At 42.8% G+C, this 26506-nt stretch overlaps 2 protein-coding genes across 5 annotated transcripts; both read right to left on the bottom strand.

The window, feature by feature from the left end:
* Positions 1–2: 2 nt before the first annotated feature.
* Positions 3–4317, bottom strand: si:dkey-4e7.3 (uncharacterized protein LOC402865 homolog). 3 transcript variants are annotated; one of them, XM_044019651.1, is made up of 7 exons: positions 4037–4317; positions 3298–3389; positions 2981–3210; positions 1575–1754; positions 1383–1494; positions 593–729; positions 3–505 (listed from the first exon to the last, which is right to left on the bottom strand). In XM_044019651.1, the coding sequence occupies exons 1-7, from the start codon at positions 4099–4101 to the stop codon at positions 158–160; spliced, it is 1164 nt and encodes a 387-aa protein (XP_043875586.1). In that variant the 5' UTR covers positions 4102–4317; the 3' UTR covers positions 3–157. The 3 variants fall into 3 exon arrangements, with proteins under 3 accessions (XP_043875586.1, XP_043875587.1, XP_043875588.1); XM_044019652.1 differs by having other exon boundaries at positions 4–505; positions 2981–3186; positions 4037–4316; XM_044019653.1 differs by having other exon boundaries at positions 4–505; positions 2981–3168; positions 4037–4316.
* A 329-nt stretch (positions 4318–4646) lies between these two features.
* Positions 4647–25924, bottom strand: inpp4aa (inositol polyphosphate-4-phosphatase type I Aa). Of its 2 annotated transcripts, XM_044014000.1 has the most exons (24): positions 25847–25924; positions 18720–18949; positions 18570–18614; positions 17461–17579; positions 17222–17338; positions 15847–15926; positions 15639–15756; positions 15015–15105; positions 14784–14931; positions 14552–14682; positions 14050–14154; positions 13851–13959; positions 13744–13761; positions 12756–12948; positions 11863–12159; positions 11629–11776; positions 10172–10204; positions 9728–9900; positions 9477–9600; positions 8600–8867; positions 7922–8019; positions 7621–7733; positions 7008–7162; positions 4647–6920 (listed from the first exon to the last, which is right to left on the bottom strand). In XM_044014000.1, exons 2-24 carry the CDS (start codon positions 18817–18819, stop codon positions 6788–6790), a joined length of 2916 nt encoding a protein of 971 aa, XP_043869935.1. In that variant the 5' UTR covers positions 18820–18949; positions 25847–25924; the 3' UTR covers positions 4647–6787. The 2 variants fall into 2 exon arrangements, with proteins under 2 accessions (XP_043869935.1, XP_043869945.1); XM_044014010.1 differs by lacking the exon at positions 13744–13761.
* Between the last annotated feature and the right edge of the window lie 582 nt (positions 25925–26506).

The raw sequence follows: 26506 nt of genomic DNA, 5'->3' as shown, positions 1-26506 counted from the left end.
AAATTTTAATGTTGTTGTAAAATACTGATTTCCAGGTTTGAAAAAAAGTGAAGTATACATGTGTGGACGGTCAGACCAAATTGGTGCTTGCAGCTTCAGGTGGTGCAGCATGACACCTTTTTAGTCTATTTGTTCTTTACAGTATGTTAGATCTTAGTTACTTCAAAGCAGCCATCATCATCTGCTTGAACTTCTCCAGATCCATCTTCTTAATAATAACCGCCTTGAAAGTCTTCTTCAGGAAGCCCACCGTATCCACGACCATCATGCCTCTGGTGTGCGTGCCCGTCAGCTCTACGCTGACCGGATACTGGTCGCTCTCCGTTATGATGGACTCGTCCACGGCGGCCGCCATGGCGTACGAGTCGCAGGAAATGAACCCGGAGCCGGCGACAAACTCCTTCTCGAAGAGGTCGCTTTTTGACATATCCATGCTGTAGCAGAATATCTGCGCCATGAAGCGAGCCTTTTCCGTGTCCTGTGCCAGCCAGGCTTCACAGAACTCCTGTCATCACAGAGATGTTTTTCATTCTGAATATTATTATGTGCCATGAAAAGTATTATAAAAACCGACTGTGTATGAACGACGTACCCAGGACAGCTTGCTGTAGCAGGTGAACTCCCAGCATGCCAAGTAGGTGGGACACTGATACTCATTCAGCACGATGTAAGCAGCTTCTGGATCAGCGGCGAAATTGAACTCGCTGCACACTGTGGTGTTTCCTCGAGCTGGAGAAACAATGCAGGAAAACGCAGTGTGACCTGAGACGAACTCGGTGATTTAAAGCAATCAAATTACAGTGTTAAGACTGAAAATGCTGTCTCTCCCGTGTTCTGTTCAGGATTTATTCGACGTGTCTAAGTTGGCGTTACTCTTGATCAGCTGTTTCCCTGTGAGTAACCGCACATAACTCCTACACGACTGCCTTTGGTTTACTAAGTGACTGAGATGCCTTTGTGTTGAAATTGTGTCTTCTCTCAATGCAAAACACGTGGAAAAGCTCTGCTACTTTTATTTAAAATTGCTAAAGATGAGGAAATCAAGTGGAGGAAAAGAACAGACTCCTGCTGTGAGGCTGCAGTACCACTGATGGACAGAGAGGGCAGCACTGTAAACCAGCTCTGAGTTGGTGTGTACAGTATGTCATCAGTCATAACTCTTGGCACATGGAGCTATTTAACATTTAAACTAAGACATTTCACTAACAGCTTTAAAATCCCAGAAGTTCATATCTCGTCTGACTTTGTCACGCCACAGGAAAATGTGTTACTAACCACTGTTCTGTGGAATGACAGCTCAACCTTTCATTACCTAAGATGTGAGTTGCCTGAAGGACTGGAAAATCATTTCAAAAATACTGAAAGTACTTAGTTTTACTAACATTCCGTGTTTCCTCCCATGATGAACAGTCCTCGGAGTTTACTCGGTAGAGACGGATCCATCCTCACAGCCAGAGCCAGATTGGTGAGGGGCGCCATGGCAACCAGAGACACCTGTGAGTGAGTGAATAAATAAAAACAAGACGTGTGACCTGAGTTACAGATACAAACACGGTCTCTGTCAGACCTCTCACCTCTCCTGGGTTTTCGTTGACGATCCTGATCATAGCTGACACCGCGCCCTCTGCCTGAATCAGGTCCAGACCTGGAGCGTTGGGGTCAGGGGCGTCTCCCAGTCCGTCCTGTCCGTGGAAATGTCCTGCATTGCGGATATTCCCTAGGATCGGCTTGGCTGCGCCTTTGAACACCGGAATCTTGCACATGAGGTGAAAATGAGCAGAAATTTCTGTTATTACAGTGTCTGAACTCATGCATATGAGTAATCAAAAGTGATTGAATGAGGACCGACAAGGCTCCAAAAATAGAACCCAAACAGAGCATGAACTACAGGAGCTGGAATCAAACTCTCAACCTTCTGGTTGAAAAACTACTAGCTCTTCCACTGAGCCACTGTCAACACAAGGCGGATGCAGAAGTCTCATTAGGAGTTGCAGAAGTCGCTTGCCATTTCTATTTTTTTACTACATTACTATATTATTTACAATATGATAGGCGGCTGCTTGCTTTTGTCAATTTCAAGTTATTATCTGTATACAGTAGTTAAAGGTGACATAGAATGCTTGTATCACACATATATGTTAGTTATGGAGGTCTACTTACATATATTAACTTGTTTTCATGATTAAAAACCTCCTAATCGCTGCAAACGTGCCGATCAAAATATCTCCTCACTGACGCTCTCGTCAGCCGCGCTGTTTCAGACCAAAACCACACCCCCAGAACGTGGACTGTGTTGTGATTGGCCAGCCAACGAGAGCTTTCCCACTGTCCTGTGATTGGCCAGGTACCTGGAAGTGACGTAATAGATAGGCCAGCTCTCAGATACACAGCTCCCCCTCTGGCACGGTGGATGCTCTGCATCTCAGCAGCTACAACGAGAGTAGTTCTTCTTCTTCTGCGGTTGAATGTACGCAACCGGATGTGCCCGGACTAGTGCCCGCACCAGGAGGCGCTACGGTGGTGAGAGGAGTGGTGAGGATTTCTGATGACGACATCAACCTACGGAAGTGCCGATCCGCTTCGCAGAGCCCAGGAAAACAATACAACACTATTTTCTCAGCAGTGGCTGAACTGTTGTTCTGAAACTTTAGGGTTTCATAAACGAGGTAATGACGCAGATACACACACACAAACGCAGTGTTAATTGGAGCTTCCGGTCTATGTCACCTTTAATCTGTATTTTTCACATAATATCATGGTGAATGACTGCTTTTGTATGATATGAAGTTTCTAAAGTTAACTCGAACCAGACCAACTAGACTGTTCCTGTCTCAGGTCATGTGGTTACAAACACTCATTATTTGTGCAGTCTCATGAGCTGCATCACTGTTGTCACTTGACCGGCAAAATTCCATTTCATGTCACGAAGAAATAACAACACAGTGATTTCCCAGCAAATCAAGTCCGCTGCTGCACTCACCTCGAGTTTGTGACACGCTTTGAGAACGCGCAGCGTGTTCTTACACACGTTCTCCACATTGGTGTTTCCGTGCACACAGGTGATGCCCAGGAGCTTCACGTTCGGGGCGGCCAGTGCCAGCATGATGGCCTGAGCATCGTCCACCCCACAGTCCACATCCACCAGCAGCTTTTTACTCATCGCAGATCCTGAGTAGCACACACTTCCTTCAATACAGTAAGAGCAAAACACTTTTAACTCTAAAGTTAGTGATTAATCCTCCCCCCCCCCCACTTAGACACAAAAAATCCATGTAACCAGGTGTAAACAATACTTACCAGAACCAGAGAGTGACACACACCCACTGAAGTGTTTGTGGGCAGATGGTGGTCGACCGGTCACAGGTGAGGTATAGTCAGCCACCAGCAACCTTTGTTACAGTTACACAACAACAGGAAATATGAAGTTAATAATCAGTCAGACTCTGTCTTCTCCTTAAAGTTGATCAAACAACCACCCGTGGAACTGCAAAAGAGAATAAATATAATGCCATTTTGACATACAACGAAAAATAAATACATATATAAAAAAGTAAACCTGTACTACAGATTATGGTTCAGTAATGCACATAACTAATAACAAAGCGGAAGACGGGTGTTGTCATTGTTTACATCTTTACGTGTGTGAATGAGTGGTAGAGACGGCGACCGGAGCGGAAAGGGAGAGAGAGTTGGATGTTAACGTGTAAGCAGCCAATAAACTGGATACACTTCAGCAAACACACGGCCTGTCATTTTGTGTGCCACCACATAACCACTGCGGAGTAAAGTCTCGGGAGTTAACCCCGGAAAGGAACGCTAACTCCGGCCCTGGAGAATATAGATCTCCCCTGCGTTCCCCGACCACGGTCAGGGGACACAAGCAGGAAACGTCCCTCCAAATGAAAGAATGCACATAAGACGCATTCACAGTACACACGAAAGCTCGGTGAGGAGTGTGTCTGAGCCTCCGTTAACAGTTCCTCGGTGTGGAGGATAAGTGTGAGTGTTCGTTTTTGTTTGTGCTGCCTCGTCTCACCTGCGCACGGAGCCTCTGAAACCGTAAGATGTTGCTATGATAATTCGGAGGAGATCGACCGCCATGCGAAAAACCGGATCTGAGAGGCGGCTAACGTACAGAGCTCCCACTCTACCATGATTTCTGCTCACCAAAGAGATTGGCGTAAATAAACCCGGCTAGCGTAAACATCTGATCTGAACAAAGTTACAAGGCGTTATGAAGCGTTTAATAACATTATTAATTTGACAACGATTTAAGGAACGACCATTATTCGCTCCCCCTGGTTGCCCTGGTAGTATTACATATTTAACTGTAGACGATCTATGTCTAACACGCAGTTTCCGGAGAGACTTTAGGTTACTTTTATAACCCTGGTTCTCTGAATAGTCTTTTCTTTTCTTTTCTTTTCTTTTACCATTAATATCAATATCATATCGTGACTTAAATTGCGTGATAATATATTGTGACTTAAATATCGTAATAATATTGTATCGTGACTCAAATATTGTGATAATATCATCAGAGTGTGACTTAAACATCGTGATAGTATATTGTGACTTCAACATCTTGATAATATCATATTGGGTCATTTTTGTAGCCTAACTCATAGACTCACTAACACACTAGATTATCACCAACAAGCCTTTATTCATTATCCAGTTTCAGGTCATATACAGTAACTCTGAGGAGGATCAGGGATCTCCTTCACAGCCCCGTCCCACCTGTGAGCATAATGCAGCCGATCAGAACCAGGTCAGAACTTTAAAGTCGATACCATTAAATAAAACTATCAGAGCATTTAAAAGAACAACAGCCTCGTCAACGTAAACACTGTAAGCAAAATAACATCTTTAAAATAAAGTCCACTGTCTCTGTGATCTTTGTACAATAAGGTACCAGAGGAGATCTTGCAATATGCATGATGTCCCTTCAGTCTAAAAACATGTATCAAGTGTATCATACAACTGCAATAATAAGTAGTGGGGATGTTTTTCATCTTCATGCAGGTTAAATCAATAATTATCCAATTTTTATCACAAAGTTCTGTGTTTAGCGATAGTGGACAAAAAAAACATCCAATCCAAATATTGTGGATGTCTGTTCATGTACGTGAATTCTTCTTCTGCAGCGCAAAATGTGTGGATTTGTTTCCCATCGACGCACATGAATCTCTTCCAAACACCAGTGAAGCAGTGTCACGTGTGTCGCTTATAAAGATGTGTGCTTGTTGTGCAGAGAGAGTCCAGCGTCTCTGTGATTGAAGACGGCAGATGAGAGGACGGGAGAGACAATGGACAACATGATGAAAGCACTGGAATAAATCAGGTTAGGGCAAACAGTCCTTCTGCTGCTCTTCAGTTTGGGTAATCCAGAAAAATCTGAGACAACGTGGAAAACTCTGAGGCACTCAGTAAAAACATGCCAACATCATCGACCTTAGAGTTGTGTTCCATTTACATCAGAAGTCGGAGGTTCTTCCTTCCGAGTAAACCTTGTTCCGGTTGTGAAGCTGGGATGGCATTCCATACAAAACACTATTTGAAAGTTGTTTTTAATTAGTCAAATAATGACAAAAAAGCTATTTTGAATTCCTAATTTCAACAGGAAAGTCTTAGGTACGCTGCCGGGCCAGTGTGAGGTCGAGCACCAGGCCAGTACCACCTCACTGCCAAACTATAAATAAGTCACATTTTTAAATTCAAAATGACAAATGTCTCACCTCGAAATGACCTAAAAACTGTGTTCCACCACAGAGAAAATGTATTTTATTTTTTTAAGTCGCTGCCATCTATAATTATGTCATATCTTGATACATTAAACCACATTTTTTAAATTCTAAAGGGCTGTGTCTTTACAATTAGTCGTGGCTTCATTTGAACGTATTTGTATAAAAACTAGCGCTGAAACGACTAATCGATTATTAATCGATTACTAAATGAATCGACATATTTTGATAATCGATTCATCGGTTTGAAGCTTTTTTCATGATTAAAACAAGATTTCCGATTGTTTAAGCGTCTTAAATGTGAATATTTTCTTAATTTCTTTGCTCTTGTTAACAACGCAATCATTTTAGTTTGTGGACAAAAACAAGACATTTGAGAAACACCGATCAACATTTTTTAAGGTTTTCTGATATTTTATGGACCAAACGGTTAATTGTGAAAATAATCGACATATGAATCGATTTTGAAAATAATCGCTAGTTGCAGCTCTAATAAAAACAAGACAGCGGCGGCCATTTTGTACGTCTGCCCTGATGAAACGTGTCGGCATGTTTTTACTGCTGATATGATTATGATTCACAAAATATTAAAAGGCTTAACTTTAACTCATCGCCTGTCTTAAGTGCCTCAGATTCTTTTTTAAAAAAGTAGTCAAACACATATCCGTCCCCTTTAGTCCACATCGTCTCTCTGAAGAACGAGACATTTGCTTATCTTATTTTCTAGGAGGGAAGAGTGGCCAGTGTCCAGAGTGGCTGTACACGTCCCGATGGTCCCCATAGCTGACGCTGGTGTCTGCACAGCGGCTACGACGTGACACTGCGCTGTGTATGGCGGTGAAGTGGTCGTGAAAACTCTGTCGCTCTAGCACTACTGAGAAAAGAGTAAGAGCACTGGCACTTGGACATTAATCATCTTTACACTGACTAAGCACAAAACAAAGGGCTGATGTTGCAGTTTTGTGTTGCTATTTTTCTTTGTGCGGTGCCCGGCATCAGTGTCCCGTTCCATCATCAGTCTTTTGGTTTCCTCCAGTGTCCACTTAGGTCTCCACTTTCCCGTACGTGCCCTCTGGAGGGCGATATTGTTTGGGGAAGGCCTTGAGTTGCAGAGCGTTAAAGGCGTATTTGCGACATCCCACGTTCTTCATGGTGTTCTCTCTCCTGCAGCCCTCGCTGTGGAGAGAAGACACGACTGGTGTGTTATTTGTTTCTGTGGCTGCTGAAACATTTGGTTTTCAAAGTGGAGCGAGCGCTACTGACCTGCGCATACAGTCCAGAGCCTGGTAGAAGACCTGCGGGGCCAGAGCGTGCTCCTGCTGCAAGAGCTGACACTGCTCCAGAGTCACCGACATGGCAGTGCGGTCCTTGGCGCTTTTACAGCAGGTGAAGCGCACGCCGTTCAGGCGGCGACATGCCTTTAGAGGAGGGAGAAACGGCAACGTAAAAAATCCTGAGAGTTTCAGACCGATGCTTCAGTGCAAATTACAGCCTTTTCTAATGTACTAATGTACTTTTCTAATGTAATCTACTGTAAATGTAACAGTGTGTATCAAACCATGAATGAGGGAGCGTTTGTGTGTATACAGCAGCACAGGGACAAGATGTCTACATCTCATTACATTGCTAAACCCCTGGGGTTTCTTGAGCAGTGGATTTCACTTCTGAAAGTTGTCTCACTACACTAGCCCAATGTTGCTGTTGCCTCCGACTGTCTTGACACACAACTATCACTTCCTGTGTGCAGTGAAGATCAGCGAGGGACAGGATCGAAACACAGAGTTGAGCTGTGTGTGAACACGTGTGACAATGGTTTGAATGTAACACACATTTGTTTAGGGGCTGACAACGATCCCGTCATGAAAAGTGCGTCTACCTCTGCTGCCTGCCACAGAATCTCCACGTTCTTGCTTTTCTTGGCGCTCACATTTTGGCTCAGCAGTTTGAGCAGCTCAGGCGGACTGATGCTGCTGCAGGAGCGAGGGAGGCCTGAAGAGACAGAAGAGACAGAAGAGGAACGATGAGGTGAGTGGAACGTGAAAGTGAGATTTAAAAATGTCTTCTTTTTTTTTTTTCTCTGCAGATAAAAGTTTGCTCTGTGCGTGTGTGTCACATCATTAAAGGGCTTTGTTAGGTTAAGGGTTAGATAGTGTGTGTGTGTGTGTGTGCAGACTCACAGTCTTCTGGCAGGACTTCTTTAAACTGGTCGTAGTACGAGCTGAGGCGAGTCATGCTCTCCATGTTGATCACTTCCTGCAGAGACGTGTCTCCAAACCTGGAAACATGTTCAGAATTAAAAATAATTGTTATGGTTCATCTTTGCCTCTTTCTGTCTTATATATATATACAGTATTATACAGTTTTATATAAATTATGTTTATCTAGCTTTAACAGGTTTTTATTTCAGAGGAGTTGAGCTTGTTTGTCCATCTCCTTGTCTTGTTTTGTAGATGTTTGTCGTATTTCTGGTTTGGTTTTATTTTAAACCTTAAAATCTTATAAAAACATAAATATTTTATAGTGCACAACCTAGAAAATGTTTTTTTTCTACTTTTTATTCCAAACATTTCTTTCCATTCTGAAATACTGAGAAATACCACATAATTTAATCCTGGAGACACATTCACAGATACAACATGAACATGGTTGTTGTTTCTTTGAGAAATGATGAAACCTGACAGATATAATCTTGCCCTTTCTATTTTATTTGTTTTGCCACACATATCTCGTGTTCACACTTTAATTTGTTTTGCGTCACAGAAGAGACAGTCTCTCTACGAGCCCTTGAATTGCCTTCTGGGGACAAATAAAGTTAATTGCATTGAATTAAACGGTCTCCTCTGTCTGTGACTCACTTCTCAGCCAGCGTCTGCTGTTCGTTGATCCCCACGTTGAACAGGATGGGCTGCACACGCAGCAGCATGCCGTTCTGGATCTCTCGCGGCAGTGAGTCAAACATCGCCCCGGGCATTGGAACTCTGACGTTGAAGCCGTTCCGGTTCCCCGTGATCACCGGCAGCATGTCTGGGGCGAAGCTCGAGGTCGCCTGCGTGACTTTGAAGGTGACGTTCCTCAGGTCCATCACCCCGACGCTCATGTCCTCCAGCATGGCCAGCTCCTCTCCTTTAGGAACGGTAAAAGGTGGTGAATTAACACATATACATATATATATATATATATATATATATATATATATATATATATATACATATATATGTATTTATATACATATATACATATATATATACATAAATACACATATATATATACATATATACACATATATATATATATACATATATATATATATATGTATACGGTATCGGTTCAAGCACCCACGATATATCAGCATATCAGATATTGGCAAAAAAGTCTAGTTGGAACAAACAATACCGTTTACTAACTGTGGGGGGAGCCCCAGAGCAAATCCTACGTTGTGGTACTTTAAATCAGTGTGAGCCATGTCTCTGATGTTTTCCCTGCTCCAACACACCTGATTTAAATGGTCACCTCATCAACAAGCACTGCAAAAGCTTGACGAATGCCCATTCTTTTGAATCAGGTGTGTTGGAGCAGGGAAACGTCTTTAACATGCAGAGCAGTGGGTCCAGGATTGACCAGAAATGGATTTTAAATCATAAAATGGAGTTAAAAGTTGACCTAAATAAACACATCAAAGCTAATTTAACGGCCAGGTTAAATCACAAAGAGCTATTTTTCCAGAGTGGTTACCGTAGGTGCTGAGCAGACCCTCGTACTGCACCAGGAGGCCGATGGTGTGAAGCTGCCTGAGGAAGCCGGAGTCACACAGAGAGTTCCTCAGCTTGAGAATGAAGCCGCAGATCAGAGCCGTCATCTGCAAACAGCACAACAACAACAACAACACAGCACGTCCTGTTTCTGTTAATTCACAATAACACATATGTTGTTTCTCCCAAATGCGTGAGAGACAGGTTAGGGTGCAAGGAGGAGGGAGCACGCACCGTCTGGCAGAAGACGACATCGCGGCGGTACTGCAGCGTGAGACTCATGGCGATGGTGGGGGCGCTGTCCTGCATGAGCAGGAACACCATGGCCTTCTTGGCTTTGTCGCTCATCAGGGAGACACAGTCGGTGAGTGTGGTGAGGAGAGGATAGAGAGCGTCGCTCCACTCACCTGCAAACACCAGTCAAACACACAGAAACCTCAACCTCATGGATATAAAGTATATACTCTATATACATGTGCAGTTGCTGAATGTGTGTGAGGCTTCTGCTGGATGTAAAATAACTGACATTAAATGCACTATTTATAGATGAGCACAATTTATTTCATGCCACATTTCTGTCTGTTTGCTCTGGTTTTTCATGCTCTAGTTTTCATGTGTTTATGTTCCATTTATACCACAGCTTGGCGCAATGATTTATAAAGGACGTGTTGCTCTCACCTGGAGACTTCTTTTCTGATTCTGGACTCTTTTCTACAAGTGAGAGAAGAAGCAGTTTGAAATGATCATGACAATAGACCAGCAGATATGATTCACAGTGTTTCCCCAACTCCGCTCCAACACACCTGATTCAAATGAATACGTCGTTATCAGAGCTTGATAACGAGCGGAGCATTTGAATCAGGTGTGTTGGACCAAGGGAAATGTCTGACACATGCAGGACAGTGAGTCACAGAGGAGCAGAGAAACTAGATTAAAGGTCCAGCGTGGCAGAAATAGTGACATCTAACGGTGAAACTTGTAACAAACAGAGAACTCCTTCGTCGCATACACATACCATGAGGATGTTGTTCTTCTGTGCCAACAAGCACAAAGTGAGTGCTCTGGTTGGTTAAAACATTTTTTATTATTATTTTTAAGCTATTATACATGAATACAAACCAGTGGGTAGAACATTTAACTTCTGTCACACTCTGGACCTTTAACTGGTGTGTGTGTGTGATTACAGGTGAGTTACCAGTAACCCAAGTTACTAAGGTTACAACCTAAGTAACCCATGTTGCTAGGGTAATTTGTAACTCCAATAACCCTAGTTACTAAGGTTACAACCCAAGCAACCCACATTACTAGCGTTATTTGTAACTTTAGTAACCCAAGTTACTAAGGTTACAACCTAAGTAACCCATGTTGCTAGGGTAATTTGTAACCCCAATAACCCTAGTTACTAAGGTTACAACCCAAGCAACCCACGTTACTAGCGTTATTTGTAACCCTAGTAACCCTAGTTACAAAGGTTACATCCCAAGCCGTAACCCTCGTCGCACCACTTACTATAATTTCAGGTAACCTAAGTTACCAGTAACCCCAGTTACTAAGGTTACAGCCCAAGTAACCCACATTACTAGTTATTTGTAACCCTAGTTACTAGGGGAAGCGGTAACATTTACCCCTACAGAATGGAACACCCCTCCATGAACATGACCTGTGATTATGTAAACAAACCGACACATTTTTCCTTGAAATTTTGTCAAAAAAGCAAAAAGTTCCAGCTGTTAATTTGAGAAAAATCTCCATTTGAAGCTCTGGACCTTTTGTGTGAAATATTTTTACATAATAATTCTAGGAAAAGTGTATGAACTTTCAATGTATAATCTGAAATAGATCATAGATTCATTCTCTTGTTCTTGGCTTTTAAAGATTACATTTAAAAAAACTGTACTCTGTGGTGACTGAATAATGAAGACGATGGTTAACTGGGAGGTGAAGGAGACCATTACAGAGGCTCATGTGACGTCTGAAGTGGTGATAATGATAGCACATTAAAGCTTCTTGGTTACTAAGGAACATTAATACTGTATGTACACAGGTGAGATCAATCGCTGTATAAATGCACCTCATTCATAGACTGCACAGCAAAAATCTCTCAGTGTGTGTGTGTGTGTATGTGTGAGATGAACCTTTCTTCGTGTTACTCGGCTCCTCGTTGGCCATGAGGAAGACGTCCTCAGAGCTACTGTCACTCTGGAGTGTGTCTCGCTGCAGCAGCTGGTCCACCCTCTGGATCACACACTCCAGGCTCTTGTCAACATTTAACCAGACCTTCTCCTGCACAGAAACACACACACACACACTCATCAGGTCAAGAAAATAAAAACAAACACACAGAAATAAAAGAATATTTATTCTCTTACCCACTCCTCCTCATGCAGCTCCGCCTGTAGGGAGGCGCGCTTGTTTCTGGTCCCTTCACTGCCATCCAAATGAGCCGAGTGGCGCGAGGGCGAGGTGGCGGCGCGAGACGGAGAAGTCGGGTGGCGAGAAGGGGAGCGGGATGGAGACCGGGAGGAAGGAGATCGAGAAGATGGAGAGAGGGAGGAGGAGGAGGGGGACGGGGTGCTTCGCTGGCTGAACTCCGGACGAGCGGCTGCCAGAGAGAGGATCGCTGAGGCGAGCAGTTTGGAGTCGCACACGGTCACTAACTGACGCGTCTGTGGGGGGGAAAGAGGAGGCGGCGGGTGACGTTAAAGCTGCACTAGGTGACTTTTAAATACATATAAATGTCTGCTGCTAGTTAAACTAGTTATTCTCTGTTTCTTTGACTGTATGTGTATACAATCCTTTAAAATTAAGACACAATGTTTACCTCAATTAAGTAAATCAGGAAATAATAGAAGAAATAATGTAAAGGAAAATTAAATGAAATAGTCAGCTATTTTAGGTCCACATTTCAAAAATGTATTTTTCTGCAAATTATAAGGAAAGAAAAACAAAATCAGTTATTTTGATTTCATAAATATTAACATTTCAGTGCAAACCCCAGATTGTATCATAAGGGGATACATGCAACAGGGTACTGCTGTGCTTAGTTCACATGTTGCCATAGTAACATTCCTGCTCTGTGCACAGGAAGTGATACTTTACATCACGTCTGACGGAGACACAAAGAGCAACCCATCATGACGGTTTGACACTTTGTATTTGTGGAAAATCTGAATCTAATCAAAATAACAATTCTACTTTTTAGGCTCTGTATATTTCGTTATGTTACAGCAAGCTAATGAAGAGTCAGGAAGAAGAGTCTTACCTTCTCTTTGAGGATGGTCAGAGTTCTCTCCAGAGCGTTGGCTGAGCGTTCCTTGGCAGCGCGCGACAGTCGCTCAGTGTAGTAACACACCTGTGTCTTCAGAGTGTTAATCTGACCAATCAGCTCCTTTGCTTTCACCACATCCTGCGGCTGATAAGCTTTTCCAGGTGAGGCGGAGCCGGCAGAGCTTTGACTGTGCGTTCATGTGTTTGATGAGAAAGACGTGAGGAGAAAACAGAGAATAAACAAAAACTGTGAGAAACACTTTGGCCCAACCCTGGTTACTAGTAGCCCTAGTTACTAGAGTTATAACTCAAGTCAAGTTACCTATAATCCTACTATGATTTCAGGTAACCCTGGTATTCTGGTATTCCTACTAACCTTATTTACTAGTGTTACTACCCAAGTTAGAGACTTAAAACACAAGTAACCCAAGTTATGAGAGTTACAACCCAAGTTACAAGGGTTACAAGTAGCCCTCGTTACCACTTACTATGATTACACTAACCCTAGTTACCAGTAATTCTAGTAACCCTAGTTATTACTATTACATGTAACCCTACTCATGCTAATTACTACAATTACAGTACAATTAAGTCTCATCACTATGGTTACTAGGTAACCCAGGTTATCTGTAACCCTAGTAACTTGGGTTACCTTGTTACTGTAGTTAAGAGACTTACAAGTAACCCAAGTTACTAGGGTTACTGGTGAAAAGACAATAAGCTAACTAATATTAGCCTCATGACATTAACATTAGCTTCCTTAGATCTGGGAAAAATCACCATCATAACCCAACACTTGAAATGTGTTCCTGAAAAATCTCAATTCGAACAGATGGTTAACTCTTTCACTTCACCCTGTCATTCTACCTCACCAAGTGTCAGAGTGCAAACAGAGTATTAGGGCTAAGTGGTAGCATGAACGGGTGAAATGGGACTGAACCTTCAACAAACAACAACACACAAGCAAACTACTATAATCTCACCTCTCCTCCTCATACGTGCTGAGTCACGTGAAGCAAACAAACAGAAAAACACTCAAAGTCAGACTTCATTAACGACCCGTAAAAGCTGATGTCATGTGTGGACTCACTGTTTCCTCGCCTCCTCCAGCCGGTGCAGGAGCCTCCGGAGGCCGCAGCCTTTAAAGCCTTGATGATGAGCGGCAGGAGCGCCGATGGTCACCACGTCATACGTCCGGTCTGGTCCAAAGGACAGAGGATTACAGTGTTTTTTTTTTAAGACCACCAGTGAAATCAGCAGCGTGTAAACATGTGAGCACAGAGACGCACCATAACCGCACTCTCCCTGGACTCTCATCCTCTGGATGTGCAGGTTTGTGGGAATGAACTCCAGCTTCCTCTCAGCTTTCAAGGTGCTGGACTTAAATGATGGACCTGACGGGAAGATAAGAGACATGAGGTCAGACTTGTTGATGAATATATGTATATAAATGTGTGTATATATATATATATATGTATATATGTATATATATCATGGTGGCACAGGGATTAGTAGAGTTTAACACTGTTGATTCACAGCAAGAAGATACAGTCTTGTGTGGTTTCACGACACCATTCGAGTTTCATCGTTTACTTCAGGAGCTCATTTCAAGTCATGTGGCGGCACCTACATGATATTTAGGCTTTACTGATACAAATCAGAGGTTACGTTTGTCTTTTTTCTATCTTCAATCCATCCATTTTGACCAGTATCGTCCTGATGCTGATACTGAGTATCATCTCATCCCTGGTCTTGACATAGAATATCATTAGTTAAACGAGTGTCTCTGACCTTTGTACTCATGCAGGTCACTTATGGTCTCCTGGTAGGTGAGGATGATGGTCTGGTACTGAGTGATGATCTGCCTCCTGAGGTTTTCCCAGCACGGTGACAGCTCGCCCAGTTCTTCCAGCTCACACACCCTGTGCGTGACATACATTTATGATATGAGGATAATCCAGCCGTTCATCTCACATCATTTCACTCTTTTGTAAGCAGAGGCACAGAGAACACGATCGGTCACCTGACGGCGTCTTCCTCCAGCAGCAGTTTGACAAACTGTCGAGGGATGTGCAGCGAGAGCGCGCTCTCCGCCATCTGCTCCAGGACACGCAGGTGGTTCCCGTCCGTGGTGGGGAAGCGGTACGTCCTCGACATCACGCCCCCGAACACTGGAGCAGACAGAACGGTGCTTTTTATTTTACAACCGACAGCGAGGGAACCGGGTCACGTGTTCACGTGGACACAAACTCACCAGCCTTCAGCAGCGGATCTTTACACAGGGATGAAGACTTGGATTTGATTCCCACGGACTCAGTCAAGCTCTCGTCAACGGGGAGCACCATCTGACACAAGAGGAAGAACTCTGCTGATCGTTTTCTTTGGTATGAATTTCATTACTTTTCTTAAAAACATTGCTGTTTTCACATCTGTTTTGCCAGTTACACGAACCAAAGGTAGTGAAGGTATTGAAGAGATCCTTCAGAATACTGCACTGAACTAGAGCCAGTCTATTCAAACAGCGGCCCGTGGGCCACATGCGGCCCATAATCTATCGACAATCGATTAATCGGCCTGAGTGTTAAGGAATTAAAACAAGTTTTCTCTGTATAACAAAGAAATCATTACATTTTTGGACAAATAGGACATTCGAGAACATCAACCTTTCTAGGTTTGAGAAACACTAATCAACATTAAAAGTTATGATTATATGATTTAATTCCACAACTTTTGTTCGCTAGAAATCCAAAAACTCATGAAAATATATTTAGATTATCAATAAAAAAAGACAAAAGTAGTAAAACGTCACATTCATTTGCTGGTAAAGAATCCTCATGATCACTTCCTTGTATCATGGCGACAATCACTGGTCACTCACTCTCCCGTTGACCGTGTCTCCTCTCTGTAGTCGAGGCACCGGCGCCCTCTGCTCGCGCTTCTCCTCTATCTGCCAGGCGATGACGGTGATGTTGCCCACGCGCTCACTCTCTGCTGACCTGAAAAACACACACACACACACATAGTGAGTTAAACACTGTCCAAATCCTCCAGTCATGAACAAAGGAAACTGTGAGTCTGTGTGTTACCTGAGAGTCAGGTGCAGCCTGTGGTGTTTGTCCTGCAGCAGCTCCTTCACAGTGAACATGGACGAGCCCAGCATGTACATCTACAACACACACACACACACACACACACACACACACACACACACACACACACACACCGGTTTGACTGCTTGTTCCAGTCAGTCACATTAGTCATGTGGACTTGAACAAGGCGACCTGTTGATGTTCAAACCGAGCATCAGTATGATGAAGAAAAGTGATTTAAGTGTCATGGTTGTCAGGTGTCAGACAACAATGCTGATCTAGTTTCCATCTCTAGTTTTAGAAGAATATTTGTGGCTTAAAAATGAGGAAGATGTGGATGTGGGAGGAGAATGGACAGCCCTGGTCGCAGACTCGATGTCTCGCCTGAGCTCACTTCAGCAGATAGACCAGAGGAGACGGGGGATCAGACCACTGACCTTCATTTTAAAGAGCAGGTCACGCTTCCCTCTTGTCTGTTGTAAAGACACAGACGCAGTAACACAAGCCTCAGGTGCTTTTCCTCAGAGCCACATCACTTTAAACACCTCAGTGTTGTGCTGCAGTGTTTTTAAAATGGAATTATATATTATTCATTTATTGTAAATCACAGTTTACTGTTGGTTAAGAGAATATCATGTTGTTTTTCTATCACTGTTACATCGAGAAAATAGTCGACAGATTAATTGATTATGAAAACAATTGTTAGTTGCAGCCCTAAATTATTTTATTTCTTTGTTTTTTTTAATTAATTATTTTATTCTTGAATTCATTCTTTTATAGACATGGACTTTCAGGTGTTGAATGTGATGCAGCTGTTCTACACGTCTATGTTTCATTTGAAGTATATTCTCTACACACGTACAGTGAATTCCGTCATTCTTTGTTCGTTTGGTAACTTTAATTGGATTTAAAGGAGCTGTGTGTAAGAAAAGTCATAAAATGACCATGTGATTAAGAAAATATATTACAGTGAAGCTTCACTGATACAATTAGGGGTTTTATTCACAATTTCAAATTTGATTTGCAGCCTGCAAATACTGCAGTATAACAATATAATGCAATACAACCCCCATTGCTCCCCGGGCGCTGCTCAGCGGCTGCCCACTGCTCCTAATTCTAGGAGGCTTTCTAGTAGAGGATAGGTTAAATGCAGAGAAGGAATTTCCCCTGTGGGACTGATGAAGGACTAATTTATTTATAAGTATAGCTCTTTGAAGATCTGTCTTTTGGTTCATGGTTCCTCAGACTACCTGGCAACCTCAAGTCTCTGGGGAGGAGTGTAAAGGGGGACGACACTCCCCCTTCTACTATAGGCCCTTTAACAGAAAACCAAAAAACCAAAAAAGGTAATGTTTGTGAGATTGGGGCTCACCGTGCCCTGGGAGCGGTCCTTCACATCATAGACAGACAGCTTGACCTGCGTCTGCTGAGTGATCCGAGAGTCCTGAAAGAACGCTACACTGCTCAGGAAGATGGGATTACTGGTTCCCTGCAACAACAAACAAATGAAAAACACACAAGGAAACAAAGACGGATGAAGTGGTTTTACAGTCGGTCCACAGCAGCAGCATCAGTGGCAGGTACAGGAAGAGCACACGAATGAAAGAGCACCTCAATGATTTCAGTCTGAGCGTGTTTGGTCCAGAAGGCCTGCGGCGGCGTGGTGCAGCTGACGGCGACAAAGCTGGTCGGCTTCCGGTCCAGAGACGGGGTGACCAGTTCACTGCACGCTGCAACGTTCAAACACAGCAGGAGATTACACAGACTGTGGGACTTATCAGCGCAATAATCACTAATCCTTGAAAGGCCGTGAAAGGACGCATGAATTCAGCAGTTTCTGCAAAAAAAAATACTTCTAATATGTGAGAAGACACAGTTTCCTTTAGAGGACAGATGAGGACAAGAGACAAGAAGAGAGAATATATTGGACTTTCTAAATCCAGAAGATGGCAGTAATGCACACAAGCTGCCGTTAAACCCCCATAGAAGAAGAAAAAGACTTCAGAGTTCACGATGAGCGATGCTACTCGGAATCAGTTACATCAAAACCTGTTATGTGTTAATTCATGTTCGGGCTCATTAGTGTAAACACAAGAAAATTCCCCTCATGTCGACTGAAAAAAAATCTCTTGTGATGTGTGATGTGAGGTGAGGTGCTACACCTGCTCCAAAAATCCTTCGTAAAAGTAACGTCCAAAACATTTTAAACTCCCCCGAGGCTTCACGCTAGCATAAAAATGTCGTAGTAAATGATTCATACGGAGCTTCTCTCGTCTTGATGAGCACTCAAAGCTGCTTCACATCGCAGCAATGTCATTCACCCATTCATTCACACATTACAACACTACACTGGCAGGAGCTCAACTGAGGATAAGTGGCTTGTCCAGGGACACATTAGCATATAGACAAGCAGAGCAAGGACTTGGACCCTTCCGATCAAAATACCACTCAATCTATCACTGATCCACGGCGTCTAACACCATCTCTCCCTCGGTTTTTTTCCCCTTCTCCTCACTTTAAGACTTTTTTGACATGTCCATGTCCAACAAAGGAGGACGCTCTGATATCCATCTGTGTTACATTGCAACTCACTGAGATCAAAGTTAAAATCGTCTAACCAGATCATTCCACCTCCACAGGAAGGACACACTGAGTTTGATGCTAATTTTAAACGCACAGATGCATCTTCCTCCTCCTCCTCCTCCTCCTCCTCAACTCACCCACACTGAACTCCAGCACTGGCTCGTCTGGATCCTGACTGTTGCCTGGAGGACAGAGAGGAAAAAAGAGGGGGGAAGTAGTCGTTAAACACCCTGGTATGTGGTCATAAATGAAGGCGGAGGTTACCATGGGAGCAGTTACTTGGTTACCTGCGAGTGCCAGTCCCATCATCTCCGCTGAGAGATCAAACGTGTTGGCCCGGTAGACCGACCATGGCCGATGGCGGGGGCTGCGCTCCTTCCCAGACATGGTGGGGTCACGTCGGGGGGGGTGGTGGTGATGGATTTTTACTGTAGATCAGAACAACGTGGAGCAGGGCGTTTGGTTTCTCCCTGGCGTGCTGACGATCAGACGCGATGGACGTTTGCCGACGTCAAACCTGAGAATACAACAAACCATCATCTCCCGTCCCCATGGAGACACAGCTGAGACAGACTGGGGTCCAATGGCTGACGTCATCCATTCATCGTTGAAGCAGCTGAGCTACAAAGAAACATCTGAAATCTGCACACATCCTCAAAGGCCTGCAAGCGTCCTCAGCATCACATTACCATGTTTTATTCACAAGGTCTGTCTGTCTGTCTGTCTGAACTGGCGTTTGCCTTCATGTTCCTTTATGACATGAACGCTCTGAGTATGTAGTTCCTTCGCTTTGTTAGTATTCTAATATAAGCAGCGGGAAGTTTCTGGGAGCAAAGTGTGACTTTTCACACTGAGCAGCAGCAGCAGCAGCAGCAGCAGCAGCAGCAGCAGCAGCAGCAGCAGCAGCAGCAGCAGCAGCAGAGTCACTCCACACCTCCAACCTCCTGATGCTGTTTTTTTATCATCTACTTTTAGACAGAACATGACACTCAAATCAACATCAAACAAGCAGGAAGACTTGTTATAAGGAGGCAACAAGAACCACAGGTTATTTAACAACCATCGTTTCACACACTAAACTGAACTTAAAGCTAGGGGAGCTGCTATCGCTAGCTGGAAAAGCTAGCGATAGCAGGCTATTTGTGAAGAGTCGGTTCATCCGTTCATTTTCATCCTTTTTTATCCACTTTTATCCTCCACATGGTGCCAATCCCAGCCGACATAAGGTGACGGGAGGACAGGTCGACCTGTTCTCTCACAATTGTGTCCAATTAACCTCTACATGGTTTTGGACGTGTGGAAGGAGGAAACCAGAGAAAACCCACAAACCGGGACGTGAAGCAGCTAAATTTGGTTCACATGCACCAATATAAGAGTCAGTCAAGTCAAAGTTGACATCGTGTCCGGTGTGAACGCAGCATTTGACTGTGTAGTTTGGAGCACTGCACTCTGGCCTGACGTGTGTGGTCCAGATGCATAAATCATGAAGCTGTTTTCATAATTTCATAATTTCCCTCGGCTACGTTAAGTAGTATGACCACATACCATGACGACACTTCCAATTCCACAAAGAAGAAGAAGAAGAACACGACACAGTTAACAAAAGAGCAACAACAAAAGAGCCCTACACTGTGTCCAGCTCTGTAGGAGTCGGACCACACGGAGCTTGGAACTGTAGTTTTGGAACCCTTCATAACGTTTGACAATGAAAAAGCGAATAATTGCACAGGGTCTCATAAGCAACAAGAAGAATCCCTGTATGGACTAAAGTATTTAGATGCCTGATCATCACACAACAGCGACTTTAATGATGAATTGTTCCCCCGTCTGCATCTATAACAGCTTCCACTCCTCTTGGAAGATTTTCCTCAAGATTTTTGGTGTTTCTATGTGAATTTGTGTCCATTCATTCATTCATTCATTCATTCATTCTGTAGAGCATTAATGAGGTCAGACACTGATGTTGGATGAGAAGACCTGGCTCACAATCTCTCATAACATTGTCCAAAATGTCTTGATTGTCCTTTATTGGAGATAAGGGGCCGCGACCAAAGTCTGAATTCAATACTAATAGGTGTGGCCAAATACTTTGTCTATATATTGTACATCTCATCTCATATATTATCATAATATACGTTATAAAATGCAATATATGTTGTTGTATGCTGTATGACACCTTATGTGACCAAAAAACTGACACCCAGGAAACTCCAGGGCGTCTGCCAGCACAGCAACATTTAATACACTCTCTTGATTCACTTTGGTTCTCTTTAAGTGAAGTTGGAAGACTGTTCAGTTCAGAGGAGAACAGAGACCATCTCAGATTCTGAAGAGTTGAAACATATAATCTCACCAATCCTCCAGACACTACTCCCTATCAATTTCCATGGAGACGACCTTCGCGGCGCATAGTTTCCGTCTTATCGTCGCCCTTTCTCAGATCATTTTGGAACAACACGTCTGGAAGTCGAAAGATTTTCTCTCACACTCGTGATGTTTCGTTTGGTCTTGATACATTTTTAAATCATATCTTTTTGTCTTCCTGTCGTATCAGTGGAGGCTACGTCGGTTTATATTCATTTCCAGCGTTCTCCTTCTCTTAACGAGAGAAGACGAGTTAAAATTAACAACGCCAGATTGAAGAGTTGGCTTCAGCTCTCCTCTGTGCATCGATTTAGCTCCTGTTAAGAGCTGATAAGACACATAAAACACAGAGTGGAGGACAGAGACCTGGAGGAAGGAGCGGGGAAGAGTAAATGATGTGTAGATTCTCATTCATCCAATCCTTTTCACCAGTCCTCATGACATGGCTCTCAAAGGGACGAGGATGTTGTCGATGATGACGATGAGGACATTTCTGGAATGAGGCCTGAGACACTTTAACTGATCTGAAACGCCAGGGAGCAGCTGATGAGGCAGAGACTGGAGGAACTCGAGTTAATTACCCGAGTTGACGCATCTGAATGGCACATCTGCTCAGGGCGGAGCCTCGGAAGAATCATAAACGGCTTCATTGGACGCAACTTAAGTAAACTTCCCCCGAGAACAACATGAGTCATCAACAATCTCACAGCGAATTTGAGGGAAATACAACATTTAAAATGCAATAAATACGCAATACTGGAATATTGGAACCAGTGGAAATGGCTTTTGGTGTTTTTAGGTTATATAGGAGTGTGTGTTTTTTTACATTAGTAACATTAGTAACACATTTCACCAAAAAACAAAACGTAAAGTAATTACTGACATGATTAAAGCACTAATATGTTGCTTTTTAACGTCGCAGGGACTTTAGGAAGAGGAGAAAGTGAAGCAGCCGGAGCTCTGATGACGAACCTGAGCTCCAAACGTCGCAGAATGGTGAGTGTTTGTGTTTCCTGTGACACGTCAGCCTCACTTACTGTACTGTATGTGTGTGTGTGTGTGTGTTCTTCCTCAGGGTGATCAACTGGAATAAATGTCACTTCCTGTGACACACACACACACACACACACACACAGAGCTGGTGGAACGAGGTAATGTGTGTTTGTGTGTGTGTGTGCGACAATGTGCGCTCATGCGTGATGAAATCTGCAACTGAGGTTCTATTTTTACACGTGACGTTTTGACGTCAACAACAACAACACACTAACGCACACATACACACATGCTGCATCAGTGAGTGAGTGTGATGATGTTTGCCAGTGTAATCTCAGATCTGGCAGCTTCATGTGAGACCAGAACAGATGATAATTACACCACGCAGGCTCCGCCTCATTAGGCCGTTGCTGCCGCCTCCTCCGCGCTGAGGCTGTTTAACGAGAGCGGCCTTTTAACGCGCTGTGATCTCCGCCGCCTGTGGCCACTGTGGGAGGCTCTGTGGGAAACCCCACGGTGGATCTCACTGCCGAGCCGCAGGAGCTTCAGATCATCACGCCTCTGGTCATCAGAGACGTGACGTCGGCTCCACGGGAGGCAAATCACGCAGGAGTGGAGCTTAAATGTCTTTGCCTGTGACCGATCAATCATTGGACACACTTGATAATTTGATAATAGTTTTCTTATTGAAGTCATTTATCATGACACACACGTGCTGTTTTGCTTTATTTTATACTATTTCAAACTGGATATCTTCAAGTAATCTGATGATTATCTTCTCATTTAGTAAATATATATAGGTTGATCTACAATTTGTTGAATTATCCAAGTATTATAATAATCAGTAATGTTCTCTTCTTCTTTTTTTGGTGCTAATTTGTGACATTAAAGCAGACATTTGAGTTTATGAACATTTTCTGACATGTTATGGACCAAACAACTCATCCAATAATCAAGAAAATAATTGTTCAGATTAATAAAAAGGTAGTTTGATGGCAACATTTATAATGATATAATACATTTTCCTGCAGCAAATCCTCATTTTAAGCTAAGAGGGAAATAAAAGTTAATGCCATTATGGAAAAAATAATAGTTCCAGCCGTAGGCCCTGTCTGTGTCTTTGTCTGTCCCCCAGATGTCCCCAAAATGTTCTTCATATTTAATATGATATAATACATTGACATAAATATAGACAGTCACAGTTTAGAAGATACAGGGCCAGAACCTTTAAAATAAATGAAATGATTTTGAAAGTAAGCTGAAAGACTATATATATAGATATATTTATAGATATATCTATATATATATATATGTACATAATGAGGCTAAATGACAGCAAACACCCACAGTGATGAAGAGAGACCAAAGCAGCTGCTGCCCTTTGACCTCTGTAACATAAATCATGTTTTTGTGTAGAGATGATGGTGAATTTATAATAAAAAATAGATGGCGGTGGTCCTCGAGGCAGATGTCCTCTGGGGACGATGGAGGAGACAAAATGACCCAGTTAGTCTTGTCGCTGCACCCCCACTCGACAGCATCAGCTGCACTGCAGTGCTTCTCCTCCTTAAAAACCCTTATTCTGCTCCGTCATCAACCCCCCGTCTTCATTTCCTCACATGTCCGCTTGTTTACTCTTCTCCTCAGTGTCCAGGTATTGATGAAGTCTCAGTCCAGACCTGAGCTGTGCTCGACCGCTGTCCCACGAGTCACATCCACAGGCGTCTCTTTAATAAAGATTGGCTAATGTAAGCCAGAAATGGGCGGAACGATCGATCAATCAATCAATCAATTGTCTTTTTTGGATCCGAACAATCACAGGAGGAGGAGGAGGAGAACGAGGAAAGTGGAAATCGTTTAACCACAACAGTCACTGGACGTGACATCAGGCGTAAAGATGCTGAGAGAAGACACCGAGGAGGAGGAGCGAGATCACAATTTGATTTGTTTTTAAATCAGGCTCCGATTGCACAATACCAGCTGTCAATCACATGGTTTGTCATTAGGGGCGGGACAAAATATCACTTTGGTGACATATCGTCGCCCTTCCTCGCGCGTCGCAATAATCGATACGTCAGGGCAAAATAACGATATTTAAAGAGTAAACAGTCCCAGCCAGTTTCACTCGGCGGGCGTCGCTACTTCGCGTGTCCTTACGGTGGCGCTGCTCAAATGAATGAGGGGAAACTCGGGGGGGGCGTGGAAGTTACCTGAGCTGAAGAAGAGGGAGTTTACAGCGGGATAATGGTGGAGAAAGCTACGTTAAGAGATGCTCCATCCGCGTTCAATACATCGACTTTATGACCTTTGTTCTCCATGTTGTGAATAAATATAACTTTTCACGTTTATGTTTTAGTTTTCTTCACTTAGACGGATATCGTGACGTATCGCTACATGATTGTCTTGCAATATATTGATTATCGCAGAATCGTTGTATGGTGATATTATTGGTATCGTGGACCGGGTATCTAATTGTGAGTTACCCTGTGATTCCCACCTCTAGTTATCATCTATTTCTCCTCCAGATGATGTTGTTTACTGATGTTATAAATGAAAGTGAGAAGTCGCAGCTCATTTTTACCATAGACTCCCATTCATCTTTTTTTGTAATCACTGGAGTCGCCCCCTGGTGGCTAACTGTTACTTTTGCCCTACTTCCAGGACCTAACTGATCAAACCTGAAGACTACGTCCATATTTATGTACAGTCATTATCTGTATCCAATACTAGTCAGATGTGGATCACATATCGTAAAAATGACAAATGTTATAATATGATGTGATAAATAAACACTATGTATCTTTCGATCATTGGATTTTAAAGAACAAAAAAAACTGACTGGTTATTTGATTTTCATTTTAAAACAATTTAAATGTTGTGTATTTTAAAATGAAAATCAAATAACCAGTGTCTGTGTCATTTTCTAAACATATAATCCAATGAACAAAGGACACATGGACCGCAAGTTATGAAAACATGGGGCAAGTTATCAAACATTTTAGATTTTAAAGGTCTGGTGCCAATAATTATGGCAGAACTTGATTATAGTACCTTAACGTCTGCTTTTAAAAGTGTATAATCACTTTAAATTAGGTTTTTGTAGCCCTAGAATGCGGCTTTTTATGGCAAGGGCCTTGCTTTTTGAAGGCCGCCATGTTTCTACGGGTGCCTGAATGGAAAAACAGTCACATTTTACTTCACAAAGAAGAATGACATCCACTCTAATGAACGTGTGAATTGTTATCTGACAATACTTCCTCCTTGCAATCTGCAGTCTCACCATTAGATGTCACTAATTCTTACACACTGGACCTTTAATTAATGATTATACAAACAAGCGTATATGTAGTCAATTACATGCTATACTACTACAAAGACAAACTATAATAGGACTAATAATGATTTGTGTCATTTAAATTCCTCTTTTCTATGAAAACAGATTAAATCTAATCCTTTACTCTCTTTTTGGAGCACGTGTGAAAGGCCTGCCACATAAAAAACACCCGGTATTTGACGTAATATGTATAAAAATATCAAATATCCAGCATGAATCATCACTGATGTTGGGTTTCTGTGACAGTACAGACGTGCAGCTGAGTGAGTGCAGAGCTGTGACCTGGAATATTCTCTCTTTAAAGCTCAGTGTGGACGCACTTATTATTATTATTGTTATTATTATTATTATTATTGTTAGTATTATTTTTAATATCCACTGACCCTCGGACAATAACAAATGTTGCGTCATGATATGTGATGATGATGATGAGGGTGATGGTGATGATGATGCAGGGTGTACACGCTGTTCAGCAGCACACACACACACACACACACACACGTATGTTACAGATGATTAAACATACTGAGATGTTGTTATTTGTTGTGTGTTTGTGATGCTGCTGCTGCTGCTGCTGCTGTGTCTGTACGACAGCATCTCTCACAGAGAGCAAGATAACGCCCTCGACACAACATCATCATCATACGGATAATAACAATAGTAATAATGATGATGATAATGAAGAATAACGTGTGGAAAATAGAAATAGAAATGTTGTCATACCGTTCAGAGAGGGGCGATGGTCTCTTTTCTTATTGATGCGCATCCTGTTCACACACTCGACGACGTCTGCGGTTCAGACTCGCCCTGACTCCCTGTGACACACTCCCGACGTAATACCTCCACTGCGAGGCAAGCAGCGCCCCCTGCTGTCCACTGGAGGGCGCTGCTGTGCAGAGAGCGAGAGCGAGAGGCTGTACCAAGAACAGAAGAAAAAACAACAACACCAAATGTATGTATATTATCTGAATATGGAAGCACAACACAAATAAAAATGTTAAATAAATATATAATATTACCCCCATAGTTCTACTCTATAATTACAAGTAATTGTAGTTCATTTGACCACATGAAAATCATCTTGTGACTGCATTTGCTCATGTTATTGCTCACTGTCGTCATATGTCGTCATTTTTACTTATTTACTTTTACTTATTACTTGTTAATTGTATGTAAATGTATGGCTTATTCCTCTGGCCCTTTTTTTTTTACCGCTGTAACTATTGAATTTCCACAGTTCAATTTTATTCATATAGTGGTTCCAAAATACACATTTGTGTAGTGATTTCCTTTTAGAAAAAGACGTGGAGCGTTGTTGACACTGAGATGATACTGGTGTCACCGAAACTGAAGCAGACTGAGGCACCGTGGGTTCTCAGATGA

The sequence above is a fragment of the Solea senegalensis genome, linkage group LG2, assembly GCF_019176455.1.
Source record: "Solea senegalensis isolate Sse05_10M linkage group LG2, IFAPA_SoseM_1, whole genome shotgun sequence".
Classification (NCBI taxonomy): Eukaryota; Metazoa; Chordata; class Actinopteri; order Pleuronectiformes; family Soleidae; genus Solea; species Solea senegalensis.
This window is presented reverse-complemented; position numbering and strand designations above follow the sequence as displayed.

What these genes read in the sequence shown, in the direction of transcription:
- inpp4aa (XM_044014000.1), bottom strand. Translation starts at nt 18,819, where the DNA reads ATGTCTGGGAAGGAGCGCAGCCCCCGCCATCGGCCATGGTCGGTCTAC. An exon ending in AGCTGCATGAGGAGGAGTGG is followed by an intron (nt 11,777 to 11,862) that starts GTAAGAGAATAA and finishes GTTTCTGTGCAG; the next exon opens with GAGAAGGTCTGGTTAAATGT. An exon ending in GCCGAGTAACACGAAGAAAG is followed by an intron (nt 10,205 to 11,628) that starts GTTCATCTCACA and finishes TCTCACTTGTAG; the next exon opens with AAAAGAGTCCAGAATCAGAA.
- si:dkey-4e7.3 (XM_044019651.1), bottom strand. Translation starts at nt 4,101, where the DNA reads ATGGCGGTCGATCTCCTCCGAATTATCATAGCAACATCTTACGGTTTC. An exon ending in TTCAGAGGCTCCGTGCGCAG is followed by an intron (nt 3,390 to 4,036) that starts GTGAGACGAGGC and finishes ACTGTAACAAAG; the next exon opens with GTTGCTGGTGGCTGACTATA. An exon ending in CATGGGAGGAAACACGGAAT is followed by an intron (nt 730 to 1,382) that starts GTTAGTAAAACT and finishes TTGTTTCTCCAG; the next exon opens with CTCGAGGAAACACCACAGTG.